Source organism: Zalophus californianus, chromosome 13, assembly GCF_009762305.2.
Source record: "Zalophus californianus isolate mZalCal1 chromosome 13, mZalCal1.pri.v2, whole genome shotgun sequence".
NCBI lineage: Eukaryota > Metazoa > Chordata > Mammalia > Carnivora > Otariidae > Zalophus > Zalophus californianus.
Genome location: NC_045607.1, coordinates 31,495,551 through 31,518,545, shown reverse-complemented (window position 1 = coordinate 31,518,545; position 22,995 = coordinate 31,495,551). Strand labels below are relative to the sequence as shown.

Sequence of the window (22,995 nt, the reverse complement as noted above, 5' to 3'; positions counted from 1 at the left end):
TGTATTGGATGGTGGTGACAGAACCTAATTAAATCTTCTCTGTCGGGAAGTGTAATACTAGTCACCCAAAAACAAGTGTTTCAGGGATTGAAGAGAAAGCTAGAAGTTTCCCTGCACCTTACAGAAGACTTGGGAAAAGCATAGCAATTGGCCTAAAGTTCTGTACCCTAGGAGGTACAGTTACTGTTAACCCCATGGTGCTGACTTCACTTTGGCCCTAAGAAGCCTAATCAGATAGGATCATCCCGGTATGTGATGATTGCCTTCATTTCTCAACATTTGTTCTTGTGACCACAGATCCTAAATCTTCTCCCTCACTAAAGTTTTCAATGAGAAATTAAATATGAATCACCATCATCTTGCTAATCCTAGGTCCTACTGTCTTTGCTCAACACTGGCAGACAAAATGCAGGTAGAGAGTGTGCTTGCATCGTGAAAGACAACTAGAGACTGGCCTTATTACTCATATTCTCTACAAGTATCATTTTGACTCCAGAAGGGCTCACATGATAAAAAGAACATGCTCTACCTGTAATATGTTTTAGTTTTATTAGTGAGTTCGGGCTTAAATGAGTCATCTATAAATGCAGTGATAGAATCTCTAGAGTCTTCTGGATTAGATATTAGAGGCCCTTGTGGAGGGAATAATAGCTAGCACTGTTTTACCGCTCAGAAGACTTGTGCACAGGGGCTTCTATTATCAGATATGTTGAATCAAATGCAGAACTTGCTGCCATCTTCAAAACGAGACTCTGAAAAAGAATACCTGCCCTCCAGGAGTTACACACAAATTGTCAGGTTCTTTCAGATTTCAAGAGCAATGACATTTCTTGATTTATTACCAGAATACGTGGGAACATGGATCAGCAAAGCGAGTTATCCAAGAAACTATAAAGTACTTCTGGGTCCTATCACATCCAAGATTTAAATATATATTGAAATATTTAGAGCTAGCACAGTAGCTTAATTTCAGGCACAAAAACAACGCAGAGAGAAATGCAGCACCTTCTTTTTCTTCCCCTAGCATTTATATTTCCCTTTAAAAATATTTCATTTGATCAGTTTTCCTCCTGCATTAGCAGAGTTTATGCCAAAGCACCTTAAAAGTAACTGGCTTCCCTCATTTTCAACTTGTATATTACCCTCAACTTATATATGAATACCTGATCATTGTGATGAAAGTAGCAAATTTTTTTCACTTACAGTGCATGGTAGGAGGTATTTTTTGTTTTGTTTTTAAAGATTTTATTTATTTAATTGAGAGAGAGAGAGCATGAGATTGGGGAGGGTCAAAGGGAGAAGCAGACTCCCCGCTGAGCGGGGAGCCCAAAGTGGGACTCGATCCTGGGACTCCAGGATCATGACCTAAGCCAAAGGCAGTCGCTTAACCAACTGAGCCATCCAGGCGCCCCTATTTTTTGTTGTTTTTAAGTAAACTTTATTGAAGTGTAATACAGTAAATACAGTAAACTTAATCCTTGGTAGTGTACAGTTATTTAATTTTAACAAATATGTAGTCATGTAATCACCACCATCAAGATATAGGCAAGTTCCATCACACCCCAAAATTTCCCTGTGTCCCTGTATAATCAGTCCCTTCCCACGTCCCAGCCCCTGATAACCACTGGTCTGTTTTCCCTCCTTATAGTTTCACCTTTTCCAGAATGTGCTGTAAATGAATACCATATGTATCCTTTGAAACAGAGTTCTTTCACTTAGCATAAATGCATTTGAGGTTTTTCCTTGTTAAGTAGATCAATAGTTCATTCCTTTTTATTACTGAGCAGTATTGTACTGTATGGATGACTACAGTTCTTTTGTCATTTTCCACTAGGACAATGGGGATATTTCCAGTTTTTAGCAATTATGAATGAGGCTTCCATAAACATCCAAATACCAGTTTTTATGTGAATATAAGCTTTCTTGCTTTTGTTTCTTCTGAGTAAACACATAGGAAAGAGATTATTGGGCCATGTGGTATGTTTATATTTAACTTAATAAGAAACTGACAGTTTTCTGTAGTGACTATGCCATTTTGAATTACTACCAGTGATGTCTGAGAGTTCTAGTTGTTCTGTATCCTCACCAGCATTTGCTATTGTCAGGTTTGTTTTCAGTTTTGGTTTTGTTTTAGCCATTCCAACAGATACATAATGGCATATTACAGTTTGAATTTGCATTTCCCTCTGTATTAATGATGTTGGGCATCTCTTCACATGCTTATTCAGTGAAATGTTTATTCAAAACTTTTGCCCATCTTTTAATTTCATTATCTGTCTTTCTATTATTTAGTTGTAAGAATTCTTCTTGGGGGGCTGTTGAATTTTTAAGTTCTTTATATATTTTGGATACCAACCCTTTATTAAGATATGTCATTTACAAATATCTTCTCCCATTCTGTGGGTTGCCTTTTAGTTTTGATTTATTCTTGGTAAAAGACCTTATCAGATACGTGTTTTGCAAATATTTTCTCCCTATTTGTGGCTTGTCTTTTTATTTTCTTAACAGTTCTTTCAAACAGAATTTTTAATATGGGTGCAATCCAATTTATCAATTTTTAAAATGGATTGTTCTTTGGTATCATGTCTAAGAACTCTTTGTCTAACCCAAGGTCACAGAGATTGTCACTTTTCTTTGCTTCTGAAAGTTTTATATAGTTATAGAGGTGTTACATTTAAGATTATGATTAGTTTTGAGATAATTTTTGTATATGATGAAAAGTATAGGTTGAGAGTTTCTTATTTGTTCATTTTTTGTTTTTGGATATGAATTCCAGTTTTTGCAGTACCATCTGTTTAAGACTATCCATTGGTTTGCCTTTGCACCTTTGTCAAAAATCAATTGATCATATCCTTTTATAGGTCTGTTTCAGTACTCTCAATTCTATCCTATCCATCTATGTCTCTCTCTTTCTCTCTCTCTCTCAGCTATTTAACTTAAATTTGAATTTATGGGCATAAAATTGTTTATAATATTCCCATATTTTCCATTTAATGACTTCAGGCTCCATAGTGTTGTCCCTGCTTTCATTTCTGATACTGGAAATTTCTGTCTGCTCTGTTTTTAATGATCACTCTGATCAGAGATTTATCAATTTCATTGATATTTTCTAAGAACCAACTTTTAGCTTCATTGATTTTTCTCTAGTGTTTTCTAATTTTAATTTCATTGATCTCTGCTCTTATCTTTATTATGTACTTCCTCTGCTTGTTTTGGATTAAATTTGGTCTTCTTATTTTAGTGTCCTCAGGTAGAAGGATAGATCATTGATTTGAAGCTATTGTTCTACTGTAATACAGGTACTCAATGCTATATTTCCTTCCAAGCCCCCTCATGTGTAGAGTAGGAACCTTATAACACTACTATTATTTTCATTCATTTAATTATGTTTTTTTAATTCCCTTGAGATTTTCTCTGTGACTCATGGATTATCTATGTGGTGTTTAATTCCTACATATTCAGTGATTTCCCATTATCTTTCTGTTACTGATTTCTAGTTTAATTACATTATTGTCAGAGAATATATTTTGTATAACTTCACTTCTTTAAATCGTTAATGCTTGTTTTATGACCAGTATATGGTCTCTTTTGGTGAATGGTCCCATCAGTGTTTTAAAAGATTACATATCTGGCTGTTATCGAATGACATGATCAATAAATATCAGTTATATCCTGCTGCTTTATAGTGGTATTCTGTTCTTTTCTATCCTTTCTGCTTTTCATTTTAGCAGTTCAAGCAATTACTGAGAGAGGAGTATTGAGGTTACCAATTATAATTGTAAATTTTTCAAATGTTTCTTTTTTTCTTTAAAAAAGATTTTATTTATTTATTTGACAGAGAGAGACACAGCGAGAGAAGGAACACAAGCAGGGGGAGTGGGAGAGGGAGAAGCAGGCTTCCCGCGGAGCAGGGAGCCTAATGCGGGGCTCGATCCCAGGACCCTGGGATCATGACCTGAGCCGAAGGCAGACGCTTAATGACTGAGCCACCCAGGCGCCCTCAAATGTTTCATATAATTCTGTCAGTTTTTGCTACATGTGTTTTGAAGTTCCATGATTTAGTACATACACATTTAGGATTGTTACGTATTCTTGGTGAATTGATCCCTTTATCATTATGTAATATTGCTGTTTGTCCCTGGTAATTGTCTTTGCTCTGAAGTCTGTTTTATAAGATACTAATATCTGATGTTAATCAGCTTTCTCTTAATTTGTGTTTACATAGTGTATCTGTGCTCATTCTTTTATTTTTAACCTACTTGTATTTCAAGTGAGTTTCTTATAAATAGCATATGGCTGGATCTTTTGTTATCCATCTCTTTTTATTAATGTGTTTTTTATCATTTACCTTTGATGTAATTATTAATGTTAAGATTTAAGATTTCCAGCTTACTCTGTGTTTACTGTTCCCTCTGTTTTTCATTCCTGTTTTTTCCTCTTTCCTGTCTTCCTCTGAATTTCTTGAATGTTTTTAGTATTCCATTTTAAATTATATGTAGTGGGGATACATGTTATATTTGTACCAGCTCTGTTGAGATTCCATACATCCAAACCGTACAGTTCACCAGTTTAAAGTACAATTCAATAGGTTTCGTATATTCATAAAGTTGTAGAAACATCACCACAATTAATTTTAGAACAATTACCCTCCCCAGAAGAAATCCTATCCCCTTTAGCTATGACCCCTTTAACACCTCCCCTTCTCCCCAGTCCTAGGCAAGCACTGGATATAGAACTCTTGGTTGACAGTTCATCTCCACCCTTACCCCCCAACACTTGAAAAATGTTGTGTCATTGCCTTCTGGACTCCATAGTTTCTCATGAGAAATACACTGTTATTTGAATTGTTTTTCATCTATAGATAATGTGTTTTTTCTTTCTGGCTGCTGTCATGATTTTTTTTCTTCATCTTTAGTTTTCAGGAATTTGATTATGATTGACATAGCATAGGTTTCTAGAGGTTTATTCTGTTTTGAGTTTTGCTCAGCTTTTTAAATCTGTAGGTCTGTGTCTTTCACCAAATTTGCACCATTTCCAGCCATTATTCCTTCAAATATGTTTTTAGCCCTTCATTCTTTTTCTTCTCTTTCTGGAACCTGATGACATGAATGGTAGGTATTTTGTTATTGTCCCAGAGAGCCCTGAGATTCTGTGGATTCTTTTTGTTTCTATGTTTTCAATCAGCTGTTCAGATTGAATAATATTTATTGGTCTATCGTCAAGTTCAATGATTATTTCCTCTGTCATCTCCATTCAGTGAGGCTTTTATTTTAGTTATTTTATTTGCTTATTTATTAAATGTTTATTATTCTGAAATTTTCATTTGGTTCATCCTTATATTCTGTCGTTCTTTGCTGTGACTTTGTATTTTCCATTTGTTTCAAGAATGTTCATAATTGCTTTTTGGAGCACTTTTATTATAGTTGCTTTAAAATCCTTGTCAGATGGGGCGCCTGGGTGGCTCAGTCGGTTGAGCATCTGCCTTTGGCTCTGGTCATGATCTTGGAATACTGGGATCAAGACCCGCATTGGGCTCCCTGCTCAGTGGGGAGTCTGCTTCTCTCTCTCCCTTTGCTCCCCTCCCCCACTTGTGTGTGCTCTCTCTCTCTAAAATAAATAAAATCTTTTAAAATAAATAAATAAATAAAATCCTTGTCGGATAATTCTTACATCTTTATCATCACAGTATTGATGTCTGTCGATCATCTTTTCTGGTTTAAGTTAATGTTTTTCTGGTTCTTGGTTTCTCTAATAATTTTGGATTGTATCTTGGACCTTATGTGTATTATGTTATGAGACTGGATCCTATTTACATCTTCTATTTAATAGACTGCCAATCTGTTTAGGCTTAGAATGAACTTTCTGTTCCAGTTTTGTGGACTGTGGTTCTAATGTGAAGTTATTTTTCACAGCTCTTCTGGTCTGCCCTACTTATGTGCTACCCAAGCTAATTTAGAACCTGGGCAATATTCCACCCATAGTTCAATTCTCAAAACTTTTGCTACTTTGATTCTGGTTAGTTTCCACATGGGTTGTTCAGAGTTGTTCATGACTTCATGCACCAATTTAAACAATTGCTTTCTCCAGCCTCCTCTCCATAATCCTCCCTGCATCTCTAGTTGGGAAGGGGTAAGATAGTACTTCATTGCTATCCTTTCCTGAATTCAGGACATGATGGTTTATAGGGCTCCTGTCCACAGTCTCTGCTGTGCCCAGTGGGGAGGAAAAAAGGTGCAGTTTCTTTTTTTTTTTTTTAATGTTTTATTTATTTATTCATGAGAGTCAGAGAGAGAGAGGCAGAGGCAGAGGTAGAAGCAGGCTCCCCACTGAGCAGGGAGCCCAATGAGGGGCTCGATCCCAGGACCCTGGGATCATGACCTGAGCCGAAGGCAGACGCTTAATGACTGAGCCACTCAGGTGCCCCAAAGAGGTGCAGTTTCTTTCATTGTATGTGCTTTGAGTAGAGCCAAGTATAAGCGCTCCAAGGGCTACCCTCTTTCCAATCTTCTGACAGGAGAGAGCAGGCTTCCTGGAGAATTTTGTATCTGCTATTTGGTGTTTCTGGTTTTGGGCTACTTTAACCCCCAGACTGTATTTAGGAGGAAAAAAAATAAGAAAAGAAAGACAGACTGACAGGGAACTCACCATCAGGTTGTTCTGAGTCCCATAGTCCCTAGACGGTTTGCCTTCTTTTCTCCACCTTTCGTGTATTTTGCCTGGGGTTTTTAGTTGTAATTAGCAGGAGAATCAGGGTAGTATGCATTTGCTCCATATTGTCAAAAATGGGAAGCCAATCATAATTCAGTTCTGTATCTCTCATAAAAACATACCAAAATGCTTAGTGTTTAATCTATAAAAGAAAGGAGTGAGTGAGGAAAATAAGTAGGTCCATATCTCACAATATTAATTCAGCATAACATATAGTAGTTAAGAATATGGCCTTGGGGCACCTGGATGGCTCAGATGGTTAAACGTCTGCCTTCGGGTCAGGTCATGATCTCTAGGTCCTGGGATCGAGTCCCACATCGGGCTCCTGGCTCAGTGGGGTGTCTGCTTTTCCCTCTCCCTCTGCCTCTGCCTCTCACCCTGCTCATGCTCTCTCTCTCTGCATCTCTCTGTCTTAAATGAATAAATAAAATATTAAAAAAAAAGAATATGGCCTTTAGAATCAATTATCAGTTTGAATTTTAGCTCCAACTACTTTCAGTGTAATATAAACAGGTTACTTAACCGAGTCTCAGTTTCCTATAAAATGGGGATGGTAATATCTGTTTCATAGGGTAAGTAAAAATGGCATATATTTCATGCTTTTAACACAGAGCTTGCTAATAAAATTAGTAAATGTAGCTCCTAGTTATATTGTAATAACAACAGCAATTATGAAATATCACTATCTGTTTCTTATACTCATAGGAAACTCTGCCCTTAAAGACAAAGAAGATCAATTTGGGAGGACACCACTTATGTATTGTGTGTTGGCTGACAGACTGGATTGTGCAGACGCTCTTCTGAAGGCAGGAGCAGATGTTAATAAAACTGACCACAGCCAGAGAACAGCCCTCCATCTTGCAGCTCAAAAGGTGAGAAGTTAAATTACTTTGAAGTGTAAACCTTTTGTGAGGTATTTATAAGTTGATTAATGGAACTATACAATTGACAGATGATAAAGAAATCACAAGTATATGACTCTTAGTTTCATATGCTTTCTCTAAAAACAGTCTAAACTGCAGAGAATAAAATATAATCATCAGTGGCTCCATTCATTTATCCAAGTTCCTTGAGCAATGGAATTCATTTTATGATCTAAAGTTAAGTCAAGGAAAAAGAATCAAAATTATATGTATAATATGATTCAACTATATTACAAATCAGTTTATGCATAGGGGAAAAGCAAAGGCCAGAAAGAAAAACACTAAGATATATATATTTTTTAAATATTTTATTCATTTATTTCAGAGAGAGAGAGAAAGCACAGAGGGAGAGGGAGAGGGAGAAGTAGACTCCCCACTGAGCAGGGAGCCCTACGTGAGGCTTGATCCCAGGACCTTGGGACAGCCAAAGGCAGATGCTTAACTGACTGAGACACCCAGGCACCCCAACACTAAGATAGTAATAGTGGTTGTGTTTTAATACTGGTAATGTGTATGAATTTTGGTACTTTTTACTGTTTAAAAATTTTCCCTTGACAAGTATTAATTACTTGTACAATAGAAACTTGCAGTCTCTCACAGCGCCTGGGTGGCTCAGTCATTAAGCGTCTGCCTTCGGCTCAGGTCATGATCCCAGGGTCCTGGGATCAAGCCCCGCATTGGGCTCCCCTCTCCGCGGGAAGCCTGCTTCTCCCACTCCCACTCCCCCTGCTTGTGTTCCCTCTCTCGCTGCGTCTCTCTCTGTCAAATAAATAAATAAAATCTTTTAAAAAACCCAAAAACTTGCAGTCTCTCTTAAAGTATGGGCATTAAGAAGCATAAAAGAAATTTATTTTTTAAATGTATTTCAGCTTTTTAAAAATCTAAAACTATATTGCCAGTAAAAAGGATTTCAGGTTTTTTAAAGGCATTGTTAAGAGCTGAGATTTTTGAGATGAAAATTAAAATGGGAACCTTCTAAATTTATTGAAAGACTTATTTATCTGAAAATGATTTTTCCCTCCATAAAATTATGGTGTATAAAATATATTTTTCAGTGCCTGATATTTTCCTTTTTATTACTTTAGACATATATTTTTGGAATAAAAAGCAATAAAAATTAGTTAGATCCAGCAGAAACTATTAGAGTTATTTCCCATTAAAAAATGTGAACCAGATATAGCTGATTAATTGAGGGGTTAGAAAAATACCTCTTTCATTAGTTGAATACATAAAAAGAGACTGACATTAAGATATACTACTGAATATGTTAGTTACATTCTGTGATCAGTTAGGTCTGTCAGGTTATTCCCAAAGTTATTGCTCTTGAATTTGCTTTTCATTATAGTAATTTTTAAAAAATCTCCCTCATTTTCAATTTCAGTTTTAACTACTGCCCAGGTATTTATAACCTTTCACCTAGGCTTGTCAGCTGTTAAAATTATTCACTCAGGAAGGGTAACTCTATTTAACTTATCATAAAAAAGTAAACATTTCAGATTGGAAATAGCCTCGGTATTATGAATTTGATACACTTTAGATTTTTTCATTGTGGTTCATTTAGGCTTAAAATCCAACTTGAAAAAGATGTAGGTTGGAGGACCCTAACTTCACATCAAATGGGTCATGTGAAAAAACTGGGGATTTGAGTTGATGAACCTCCAGTGTATCATCTCTGTAGAGGTATAAGGTGACCAAAAAGGTGAGAGAAGGAGTTAGTTATAAGTCTCTCCACAAGATGCAGTGCATTGTTTTCTTTTGCTTCTTGTTTCTCCTTTATTTTTTTAAATTGTGATTTTCTATAGCATCAAAGAATAAATAGAACTATGATTTACATGTCACAATTTACATAGCTGATTTCGTAAATAACACTTTTCATGGTCTTTTGACTCTCTGATAATTATCCATTTCCCCCTTTCTCTGTGTTGTGGATTGTTTTTACATATTTGCCAAAAGCGGTAATGTATCTTTAGGCTATACTAGCACTAGTAGAATTTCCAAAACAAGAGTGGTAATAAATCATTAGTACTCTACTCTGTCCAGATCAAAACTGGGTATTGTGTTTGATTTTGTGCTTTATGCAAAAGCACAAAAGCACCATTATTTTAAAAATCAGAGATAGTATAGATGCAACAGGAATAAGATTGTGAAGAGTCTAGAAATCATTCTCAAAGAGTAGTTGGAGATATGTCCCAGGTCTATAGCACACGCTGCCTCTAAGCAGACACAAACACAAATCCTCTTTAGAGAAAACATCTTCACCCTAAACTTCCAGGATTCCCCCATATTACATAGACCAAACAAGATCTCACAGTGAAAGATCCCCAAATATTTGAGGAAGCAATCTACCACGAATGAGAGTCAGCAGAAACAATAAACAAATTTATTCCCTCAGAAACCTTCAATATTGGCATCATTAGAAACAATGTAAAATAATGATTGAATGGTTAAAGATAGAAGAGGGGCACCTGGGTGTCTCAGTAGGTTGAGCATCAGACTCTTGATTTTGGCTCAGGTCATGATTTCGGGGTTGTGGGATCAAGCCCAGCATCAGGCTCCACACTGGGCGTGGAGTCCGCTTGGGATTCTCTCTCTTTCCCTCTTTTCCTCCTCCCACCCCTGGCACTTGCCGGTGCACTCTCTCTTGAAAGAAAAGAAACAAAAGGGAAAGGGAAAGAAAGGAAAGGAAAGGAAGAAAAATGAGCATTCAACAAAAGACTTTCATGACGAGATGTCAGTTCTGGCTGTAACCACTTATTTTAGAATAACCCACCCGCCAAAAACATTTATAAAGACTGAACAAAATATATATACATTGTTTGAAGGCATTGAGAATGGTCAGCATAAGCTGGATCTAAGAAATTACAATCATTCAGAGAAGAGAAGCATGGGAAGTGAGGACCACATTTATCTGGCTGTATCCTTTAAGACATTTTCCAAAGTGGAATGCAAAAGAATACAACCCTAGCAGGCTGAGAAACCACAGGTAGAGTCTGGTGTTAGCAGTGGCTGGAATGTGGAAGGGCAAAATCCTGGAGAGAAGGGAACTACAGAGAAGGAACCCAAAAATCTGGGTACAAATTCCTTGCAAATCATTGGTAGATTCCTAAACTGTGCTTGGTGCCGGGCGAGGCTCGAAGAAACCCAGCAGTAAACAACAGCTGGGTTTCTCAGCAAAGCAGAGATTGTTTTAAAATTGTCCTATATTTTCTTTCCAATGTAAGTCTTTTTTTTTTTTTAAGATTTTATTTATTTATTTGAGACAGAATGAGAGAGAGAGAGCACATGAGATGGGGGAGGGTCAGAGGGAGAAGCAGACTCCCCGCTGAGCGGGGAGCCCGATGCGGGACTCAATCCGGGGACTCCAGGATCATGACCTGAGCCGAAGGCAGTTGCTTAACCAACTGAGCCACCCAGGCGCCCCCAATGTAAGTCTTTAATAAATAACAAGTTGATTTTTGTGTATGGGTCCATTAGTTATTTTATATTTTAAATCATATGAATAACTAATTTTCCCAGGACAACCTAGCTCATTAATTTTTAGCCATTTTAGTGCTGCATTGTGTGCCAGTACCAGGCTTTTGTACTATGTACCTCCTATGGTTTTTTGTTTTGTTTTGTTTTTAATTATGGTTTTTAAATAAAGTGTCCCAATACAAGGGAGCTATTTAGGAAATTTGAAAATAAAAGTTACGCCATCAAAGTACTTTAGGGAGATGAATATGACAACTAAAGCTCTTAGAAGTGGAAGAGAGAGGAGATACTTAGAAAGCTATTACAGTTCAGGTCAATAGAGAGGAGTTTGATCCAAGAGATATATTGTAGAGGTAGAACAGTTCATTCATTTAGTAGTTGCCAAATGTCTACTATGTAGTCATGATTATACACCTAGAGGAAATATTAAAAAATGAATCACATATGTCTGCTGTAAAAAAGTACTCTCCATGCTGATCCCTATTAAATTTCCATTTGTCTTTGTTTAGTGAACCTCTCCGATATATCGCATATCAAATATTCTTTTCAAGTATTGTCTATCCCACTTAATTCTGTTATCTGTGAACTCAGAAGTGTGCTGTTTGTGTAATCATCAATATTCATATGTATGTGCATGAATGCATTCATTCAACATATGTTCATACTGTTACTATGTAACAGGTGCTGTGCTAGGGCCTCGGAATACAAAGATGAAAGACATGATTCCTGCTCTTAAGTTGCTTACAAATATCATGGATAAAGATATAAAGTGATAATTAAAGCTGGCCTATCTCCCTTATATATCTGAGTGTTTTATAAAATATCAACAGCCATGCCATGTACATAGTCATTTATTACTACTGACCTGTAGATCAGCCATTCCCATATGTTATTTATTCTGTTTTTGCTTTTTTGTGATAGTGAACTAATTATGTTATTTTTCATTAGGTTTATTTGTAGGAAAAACTTTTGTTCCCATAGCATTTTGTTCATGTCTCCATTAGAAGCCCATTACCTTGTATTGTAATTATTGCTTACTTGTCTCTTTCCCACTAAACTCGATCTCCAGGCAAGAACCTTGTTTTATTTATTTTTGAATCCCCTAGAATCTAACACAGTGTCTGACATGTCTTGGTTGAATGAATGAATACACTTTGGGTTACTTATATAGAAAGTCATTATTAATACAAATGCTAGACATTTTGTTTATTAGAAACATTTATCCAGTTTCAAAATACATATATAGGAAAAACTTACTAAACTGTGCTGATTGGCTTAGTTATTTTGACACGTCTTTACTACTCTGGAAACAAATTGCTATTAGTCCAAGCAGCTAAGAAAATGGTACCCACAAGAATAAAATTAATCTCAATATACTGAACATCTGTACCTAATTTGTTTTTCATTTGTACCTTCAGTTTAATCCAAGAAAGCAATCAGTCATACCTTTTCTGGGTTTCTCACAAAAGATATCTAATTGTTAGAAATGTTTTCCTCCAGGGAATCTACTATTTCTCTGACTTCCACAGATACATTTATTTGTTAACAAGGATAAAAAAGCCTTAGCAATCTTACTAAATGTTAATAGTTACGCATTTTTAATCTTCCAGGAGGTTATTAATTTGGCTTCAAGAAGATTAAGGCTACCCACTTTGAAAAATTATATCATGTTAAACACAAAAACTAAAAGAAGAGTAGAATATCTCTAAAAGTTTTTGGGAAAACTTTAATACCAGGTGACAGTATAAGGATATTGGATTCCCTTATTTTATATACACTCACACTTATACACGAACACACCAAACAATCCACCTCCCAGTCCCCTGAACTCTATATTCCTGTGTGTATATGTACATACACATACATATATATACTTATATTTAACTCCCTCCCTACCACTATTAATCTATATTCCACCCGACTAATGCTATTTGAAGGCAGAGGCTATGTCTTATTTATTAGTTCCAGTCTTAACACAACTCCTGCCATTTAAAAAAGACTCAGTTCATGTTTGTTTAATAAATACATGAATGAAGGAATGAATCAATCAATAAATTTGAACATCAGATAGATTTATTATGAATGGTATGATCTTCAAAACTGTTGAAGTGTAAATTAGTTGTTATATTTATTCCTTTTCATTATCCATCCCACCCCCTTATAATTTTGCTAGCAGTATTTTACAAGACTCTGTGAGCTTCATTCCCCATCAAATATCACTCTTCTACCTTAGTTTCTTCATCTATAAATACACTTCTCCCTGTCTGCTTTTTAGGAATGATGTTTCCTTAGATATAAAGCATTTTGCTTGGTAGATAAATATGCTTCCTAAGACTAGGTTGTCAATATTATTGCTATTCATCATACTGCAATATAGGTATAAACTTCAAACTACTCTTTAGGAATCAGTAGATGTCACAGATAAAAAGGCCCTTCAGGACAGTCTAGTCCAATTTGTTACTGGATGAAGAAATTTAGCCAATTCTCCTTTCAATTCTCTTTTCTTGGTAAATTACTCATTATTCTTTTTGCCTTTGCCTAAACCTGAATGCTTTTTGTCTTATTTTTTAAATTAGGTATTTTTTTAAGTTTTTACTTAAATTCCAGTATAGTTAAGGTACAGTGTAATATTAGTTTCAGGTGTACAATTTAGTAATTCAACACTTACATACAACACCTGGTGCTCATCAGGACACGTGCCCTCAATCCCCATCACCTATTTCACCCATCCCTCCACCTACCTCCCCTCGGGTGACCATCAGTTGATTCTCTATAGTTGTTAAGAGTTTGTTTCTTGGTTTGCCTCTCTCTCTCTCTTTTCCCCCCCCCTTTGCTCATTTTTTTCTTTGTTTGTTAAATTCCACATATGAGTGAAATCATACAGTATTTGTCTTTCTCTGACTTGTTTCACTTAGCATTATACTCTCTACGTCCATCCATGTTGTTGCAAATGGCAAGATTTCATTCTTTTTTAGGGCTGAGTAATATTCCTGTGTGTGTGTCTGTGTGTGTGTGTGTGTGTGTGTGTGTGTACCACATCTTTATCCATTCATCGGTCATTAGACATTTGGGCTGTTACCATAGTTTAGCTATTGTAGATAATGCTGCTATAAACATTGGGGTGCCAACAGACACATGAAAAGATGCTCAACGTCACTCATCATCAGGGAAATGCAAATCAAAACTACAATGAGATATCACCTCACACTTGTGAGAATGGCTAAAATCAACTACACAAGAAACAACAGGTGTTGGCGAGGATGCAGAGAAAGGGGAACCCTCATGCACTGTTAGTGGGAATGCAAACTGCTGTAGCCACTCTGGAAAACAGTATGGAGGTTCCTCAGAAAGTTAAAAATAGAGCTACCCTATGACCCAGCAACTGCAGTACCAGGTATTTACCCAAAGAATACAAAATACTAATTCAAAGGGATATGTGCACTCTGATGTTTAAATTAATTATTTTAAAATTATAGATAAGAATAGAGAATTATCATAAAAAATACTCAGGTACATAACACCCAGAAGAGATAAAACTGAATATTTTTTATTTTTCTTCCAGATTTTCTTTAATGAAATAAAACAGTATAGATGCACTTGAAGTTTTCTATTTATCCTCCCAAATCCCATTCCCCTCTTTTGCTGCCTTCTCAGTCTATCTTAATTTTGGTGGTTTCAATTCCCAGGCATATTTTTCTACCTTTACTTTATATGGATATAACCATAAACAATATTATTTCACATTTTTAAATCTTTATATAAATGGTGTTATATTTGTGTCATTCCACAACTTACTTTTTTAAATTAACATTATGTTTTTGAGATTTCTTGATTTTGAGGTATATGTTGAAACGTGTAGCTCTGTTCACAAAAGTTTATATACAGATGCTCAAAAGACACATGAAAATGCATTCAACCTCATTACTAATTAGATAAATGCAAATTAAAAGCCACAGTGAGGTACTATACAACCATCTGAATGTCTAGAATGAAAAAGTCTGATCATACCAATTGATGGTGAGGATATGGAACAACTGGAACATTTTTAGTGAGAATACAAATTGATTAATCTACTCTAGAAAGCAGTTTGACTCTAACAAAGCTGAACACACACACACACACACACACACACACACACACACACACACAGAATCACCACAATTCACACTCCAATCCCAGTAATACCTAAGAGAAATTAGTGCCTCATTCTACCAAGAGGCATGTATGAGAATGTACACGATAGCTTTATTTATAATAGCAAACATTCTTAGTAGCACAAACCACTCAAATGCGTATTAATAGGCGAATGGGTAAATTATGATGTATTCCTACAATGGGATACTACACAATAAAAAATAATGAACTACTAATACATTGCACCACATGAATAAATTTCATAGACATCATGTTGAGTGAAAGAAGTCAGCTGTTTATACAGATTTTAAAAACAGGCAAAACGATATGGTGATTCAAATCAGATTCTTGGTTACCCAACATATAGATATTAACTAAAAAGGGGCATAAAGGAAGCTTTCAGGGGTGCTGGAAATGATCTATATCTTGATCTGTGTGTTGATTACATAAAAAGTCTGTATACTTAAGATTTATCTACTTTATTATATATATGAATATATTATGCCTCAATTTAAAAATTATTTTTAAAAAATGGTAAAATTCCAGAACTTGATGAGTATTATTTGTAGGTAGGATAAGGAAGAACGGAATCAAGACTAGTTCCTGGGGGTGCCTGGGTGGCTCAGTCGTTAAGCATCTGCCTTCAGCTCAGGTCATGATCCCAGGGTCCTGGGATCAAGCCCCGCATTGGGCTCCCTGCTCTGCGGGAAGCCTGCTTCTCCGTCTCCCACTCCCCCTGCTTGTGTTCCCTCTCTCACTGTGTCTCTCTCTGTCAATCAAATAAATAAATAAATAAAATCTTTTTAGAAAAAAAGAATAGTTCCTGACCTAGGCTTTGAAGCATTTTGGTTACATTTCCCCAGTTTTAGCTTCAGGAGCTCTAGGAAAGCCCTATAAACTAGAGCATGCATCAAAATCACCTGGAGGTGTTTAGTAGGTACTTTTAGGCTTCTCTGTGGCTATATTCACTCATTAGTTCATTTTAAAATAATAAGTGCCCGCTCCACCACAAACTATTTAGCCAGTAGATATGTGAAGAGTAAACAAATGAGGTTTTGGCCATTGATATGCTCCTAAAAGAAGGCACCAAAAGACATCCATGATGCCCACATTACTTAGAAATATAGGACAGTCTGAGTGTATGAGACCCTTATGTTCTGGAATGTTAATGATCTCTCAAGAAATCTCTGGACTGAGATGAGTTATGTTAGACACTCTTACAGTTTGCCCCATTTGACTTCAACCCTAGCTAGGCTGCCTTTTCCAGGCAGACAGAAAGTCCCAGGCTAAAGAATCTTTGCTTCAGTATATTCCAACTTCTGAGGTTTCCAAATAAGCTTCAATTTTGTCCTCTGAGTATTTAGAAATTATCTCTAAACCTGCCCTCCTGTTCTCCAGTTTAGAAACTGGTTCCTTCCTTCCTTCCTTTCTTCCTTCCTTCCTTTTTTTAAGTAGGCTCCATGCCCAACACGGAGGCCAACTTAGGGCTTGAACTCACGACCCTGAGATCAAGACCTGATCTGAGATCAAGAGTCAGACACTTAACTGACTGAGCCACCCAGATGTCCCTAGAAACCGGTTTCAGATATTTAGGTCTATATATTATATAATATTATATATTCAAGAGCATTCCAAGCAAATCCAGAGTTGGTCTGCTTTTAAACAAATCTGAGAATTGAAACCAAAACCTATCTGTCCTTTAATACTTTCATGATAGTTAATGTATGTCTGCTTGCATGGATGAAATTTGTAATGACAAGGAAGAACATGTTAACAAACCTTGATTGAAATCACTACTTTGAATTTTTCTAACATAATTCCAGTTAAAAAAAAACATTCATTTAATTCCATAGCAGCTTTATAGCAGTCAGAACAGTTAAATATTATCTGTTCTGTGTAAGTAAACTGAGGTATAGTTTGACTGAATTCTTCTAGGTCACTTTGATACTTACAGAGTCAGGAATTACCTTGCTTTTCTGATTCCCAGGTCAGTGCTCCTAATAATGCTCCACTGAAAGAAAATTTAAGTACTTTTTGGAGGCTTACTTTCTCAGTCTTATGATTCTTCTGACCTAGAGTCATTCCCAAATCCAGTTTCCCAGTCAAACCCCCAAAGAAATACCTAAGGGTTTCCTTCTCATGGGCCAGATTCAGAATTAAACTCAGAACTTCCACTTTTTTTTTTTTTTTTTTTTTTTTAAAGAGAGGGATGGGGTAAGTGGGAGAAGGAGAGGGAGAGAGAGAATCCCACACCGGCTCCACACCGGGCGTGGAGCCTAATGCGGGGCTTGATCTCATGATTCTGAGATCATGACCTGAGCTGAAATCAAGAGTTGGGCGCTTAACTGACTGAGCCCCCCACCCCAGGTACCTCCAGAGCTTTCACTTTTAAGTGCAGTATTTTACCTTAGTGTTATGACACCTCTCAAACACAGCAGAGTAGCCTTGCAGATTGTATTTTAAAATCCATGTGGCTTGCCGAATTTTGTTTTGAACATGTTCCTGTTTCCTATAACCATGGTCATTTTCTAATCATCTTTATCTCTTCGCTGACCCCCAGTTTTACTAAGTCATGAAAATACAAGCATCTGTTTTCTATGAATAGATTAGAGATCCCCACAAGCCTAGATTCCCATGGAAACCAATCAAAAACTAAAAGGAAAAGAAAGAGTATATATTGAATTTCCCTGAGACCTACAGCTTGTTTTTCATTAGACTCATGCTGATTTCTTTTAAACTCTGGGCACAGGGCCAGTGAATATTTTTACAGCTGATAAAAAGGAACTTCAGATCCATCTACTTTTCATTTAAACTTTTAAAAATTAATTTTGTGTCTAACATCAATTCCAAAGGAAATTTGAGCATTAATTTGATAATTGCCTCCTTATGCCATAGAATTGTATTTGTTCATATAATTTTCGCTTATTGTTTTTTTACCTACTTACATTTTACCGTTCAAAAGAGAATGAGAGGGAATCAGGGGGTCTATTATTCTTACAGTATGAATATTGTCAGCTCCTAGGCACAGCATTTTCCCTATGACCAATCATAGGGCTCTTTATACCTCCTCTGACTGTTAAGTTTTTACAAAGCCCAAATAATCATTTACTAATATAATAACAGAAATATAACCAAAATGCCAAAGTAAGGGGGATCCAGAAAGCCAGGGAGGAGGTGACTGGGGAGAGCAGGGTGTAAATTTAAATAAGGTAATCAAAATAATTTTCATTAAGATAGTGACATCTGAAACAAGACTTGAAGGAGGTGAGGAAGTTAGCCATGTGAATGGCTGAGAGAACTTTCTTTTGTTCCTGACAGAAGGAACAGTTAGAACAAAGGCCTCAAAATGGCAGCATACCTGGACTATTTGAGGAATAACAACGGGGCTCGGGCTAGCATGGTGCTAATGAGTGAGCCAGGGGAAGCAGTAGCTAATGAGGACATGGCAGAAATAGTAGCCAGACCCTATAGGGCCTTTTGGCCATTGTCAGGAATATGTTTTTACTCTGAATGAAATGAGGAGGCATTGGAGGGTTTGGGGGAAAGGAGTGACATGATCTGACATACGTATTAATAAAATAATCATCCTAGCCCAGTGAAAAAATTTTTCTGCAGGTTTATTATTATCTATGTCTTTATTCCTTCTTCATATATGCTCTCAAATCTCCTTCCCATCCTGATCCCTTTCACCATATATGCATATAGTTGCCTAAATCCCTCACCTAGAATAAAATACAATGCCAGTCTGATGAGCACAGAGTACGCCATGATTTTCCTCATTATCATTTTGGCAACCAAATGCAGTTGATTCCTATTGAAAATTTTTCAAATAACTTCTAATTTGGGGATGCCTGGGTGACTCAGTCGGTTAAGCATCTGCCTTCAGCTCAGGTCATGATCCTGGAGTCCTGGAAGCAGGCTCCCTGCTCAGCAGGGGTCTGCTTCTCCCTCTCCCTCTGCGTCTCCCCCCACTTGTATTCTCTCTCTCACTTGCTTACTCTCTTTCTCTCAAATAAATATATAAAATCTTCAAAAAACAACAACCTTCTAATTTTCTTTATGCTTACCACTGCTTAAACTAATCCTTTATTCATATCGTGGTTTTGGACCCAAATGTAGCATCTTACTATATCCATATTTACTAATTTATTTGAACTTGCCAGACTTACTTAGGTAGAGTTTACCATTCTTTTCCTTGTTCCTCCAGTACTTTGTATACTGAACCACTGTTATATCACCTATCCCACCGAAAGATATTTATTTGTTTATACATTTTATTTCCCTGCCAACAATGAGCATCTTAATATCAGCAAGAGTGTGATAGTCATATTTTTTATTTCCAGTGCCTAGTACCTAACAAATAATTAATAGTTGGTGAATTGAATTGGGTTCATCGTACAACCTTTGGAGGCCCTCTTGATTCTTGAGTCTGTCATTCAGTGTAGTTGTCATCTCTCCCCCATATGAGTCACCGGAAGTCTCATCCTAATCTTTGATATCAAAATAGATCCTGCCTGCAGAAAAGCTTGATCATTGCAACACTACGGCTAAAATTAACTTCATCAATTTAAAAGATTGTTGTATTCTTTCCTTATACTTGTCTAAACTGTGTCATCAGTGGTAATTAGGCCCCTTGAAAAATTTTATTTACTGTATCAGAATCCACTTGTTCACCATTCCAATTCTGGTGAGTAATTCATTCATTCGTTTACCAAATACATTTTTAGTATTTAATCTGTATCATGTTGTACTCTCATCTTGAAATATTAAAATCAACTTTTGTCTAAATATTTAAAGTCTTTCAGATTCTGAATCATCATAAAGTTAACATTTCAACAACACAACTACTCATTTTCAAGAAATTTATTGAGTATACTCTATCTCAAACAGTTTGAGATTTCAGAAGACATGGTTTATATCCCTTTAAATTTTTTATTCAAATCCTTTTGGTCTCTTTGTCATTCATCAGACTGATTCTTTGCAAACCATTTGTTAGGAATTTGAGCTAAGGGAGCCTGGGTGGCTCAGTCGTTAAGCGTCTGCCTTCCGCTCAGGTCATGATCCCAGGGTTCTGGGATCAAGCCCCACATCGAGCCCCACGTTGGGCTCCCTGCTCCACGGGAAGCCTGCTTCTCCCTCTCCCACTCCCCTTGCTTGTGTTCCCTCTCTCTCTGTTGAAAAATAAATAAAATCTTAAAAAAAAAAAGGAATTTGAGCTAAAATATGACTTTGAAGTAATGGCTCTAAACTTCTAACCATGTACGTAACTGGTCATGTCAATGTTGTGCAGATTATGAACTAATACAATCTGTGCGAGTTTGTGTTTGTATATGTACGTACGCACACAGGTGCAGACTTTACACTGTTACTTAATTGAATGGTAATGTGTGTACATATTACAAAGCATTAACTTTATCATGAAGGTTTACAGTACATAATCTAAGAGCAGGAAAACCTTCTATCTATAAATCAAAATGTAGAAGCGGTAGGAAAGTATTAATAAATATGCTGGCTATATAGAAATAAGAAAGACTTTTACCTGCAGAAAACATAAACAAAGAAAAAGAAAAAAGACAAACTGGGAAACAATATTTGCAAGTTATGTCACTAACAGAGGGTTAATTAATAGCCCTAAGACTTAAAACGGAGAAGAAAAAGACCAATGGTTCTATAAAAAATGAGCCAGAGATATGAATACATAGTTCACAAGAAAGGGAATGTGAGTGGCCCTTAAATACGTGGAAATATGCTCAACATTGTTCATCACAAGAGAAATGCAAGTTAAAATTGCAATGAGATGTTTTTCATGTGCCAGGTTGGCAAAAGTCAAAAAGTTTGAGAGTGCTCTGGGGCAAAACTGTTGCTGAAGGGAATAAAACATATACAACCCCTATGAAGGGAAACTCAACAGTAGCCAGCAAAAGTAACCAGAATATGCATTTACCTTTGACCCAACATTTCCACTTCTAGAAGCATACACTGGTAAAAATAAGAAGTGATGCATGCACAAAGCCATTTAACTGCAGCATTATTTGTGATTGAGAGCATGAAGGGAAATGTCCTGTTAGAGGACTGGTTGAATGAAAAGAGTATGTCCTCATGATGTAGTGCTGTGCAGCTATAAGAAGTAATAAGAAGTATCCTTATATAATATTTTAAAATGACCTTCTGGAGTGAAAAGTGTAGAATCTTGTGCACGGGTCTATCGGTAGTGGAAACCGTAATGCGGTTGACAGTGGACAAGCTAGACTTGGAGTGTGTGGGGCTGAGGACATCCCTAGGACGGGCAGAACATGAAAGAAAGCCCACCCAGGAATCATGCGCGGTATCCCAGCCAGTGGAGCTAAAGGCAACCTAGAGTCCAAAACATGCTGAGTTGTGGTGATGAGGAAAGTAGGTAATCTGTCAGCAAGAACTTGACCACCAAGATGAAAGAGCAGATAAGGCATGACAGGACACCATTCCCTTGGAGAATCACAAAGGACAAGGCTGGAAGAATTTGGATACTAGGCAGTTTTGTTTTGTTTTTGTTTTTTTAAGATTTTATTTATTTATTTGAGAGGGAGAGTGAGCAAGAGCATGAGGGAGGGGCAGAGGGAGAGGGAGAAGCTGACTCCCCACTGAGCAGGGAGCCCGACTGGGCACTTGCTGTGAGCCTCCATCCCAGGACCCTGGGATATGACCTGAGCTGAAGGCAGACAGTTAACAGACTGAGCCAGCTAAGCGCCCCAGCATACAACTCTTGATCTCTGGTTTGTAAGTTCAAGTCCCATGTTGTGTGCAGAGATTACTTAAAAATAAAATCTTTTAAAAGAAATAAATAAAAATAAAAACAAAAGAAAATGACTCTTTTTAAATATGATCATTGTAATACTGAAAATTTAACAAGAACTATTTAATATCATAGTATTATAAAATAGTCCAGCCATGTTCAAATTATAAATTGTCTCATAAATGTTTTTGTTTGGTTATTTACCTTTGTTTGAATTGGGAATCAGGATCCAAATAAGTTATAAACTGAGATTGGTTTTTGTCTTTTAAAGCTTTTTAAATCTATGGATTCCTCCTCTAGCTCTCTTTCTTTTTTTCTTACAGTTTTGTAATTGTGGCCTAACTCCTTCCCTAACTTGATGTCTCAGTCCAAACTAACGGTCTCAGTTTAGGTCACGTAGATTCTCTCTCTAGGTATAGTTAACTTGTTCCCTTCTACATAATTGTTTGCTGGGATAATTCATCAAAGGGAAATTTTCCCTTATCTACTATTTGATTACTCACTGATACAAAAAAGGAAGACTTAATCCTTGATTCTTTCTCTTTATTTACCAGTTTTCAAAATAAGGAAATATGTCCTCCCATGATGACCAATTAATTTTTTCCTTTTTTCCTTTTTAGTATCATCATGAACAAGGCACAGGATACTTTTGGTATCATTTTAACATAGTTACCATATCAGTTCATTGACATTATTATCCCTAATTGATATTCACATGACTCCATTTTTGGTTATGAGAAGTCCTTCAAGTTGGTTCCTGGGTCCTTTTGACATGATCCTATTTTTTGATAGCTTCCTTGCTATTTGCTATGACCAAATATTCCAGGTTCATCTTTATATTTTTATTAAGCTTTAAATTCCAGTATAGTTAACATACAGTGTTACATTAGTTTCATAATTTCTGTATTTTATACTCCAGACCTGGAATCCACCATTTCTCCAAGGATCCATGGTTCTTGAAAGAAGGAAAAAGTATTTGGAAACCAT

The 22,995-nt window shown here is 36.4% G+C and overlaps 1 protein-coding gene across 3 annotated transcripts in view; it reads left to right on the top strand.

Moving 5' to 3' along the window:
* Positions 1–22,995, top strand: part of INVS (inversin) — a 161,885-nt gene that overhangs the window by 17,675 nt on the left and 121,215 nt on the right. For all 3 annotated transcript variants that reach the window (XM_027615153.2, XM_027615150.2, XM_027615151.2), the window contains exon 3: positions 7,414–7,580. In XM_027615153.2, the coding sequence (XP_027470954.1) occupies positions 7,414–7,580 (167 nt within the window). The remainder of the gene's footprint in view (positions 1–7,413; positions 7,581–22,995) is intronic.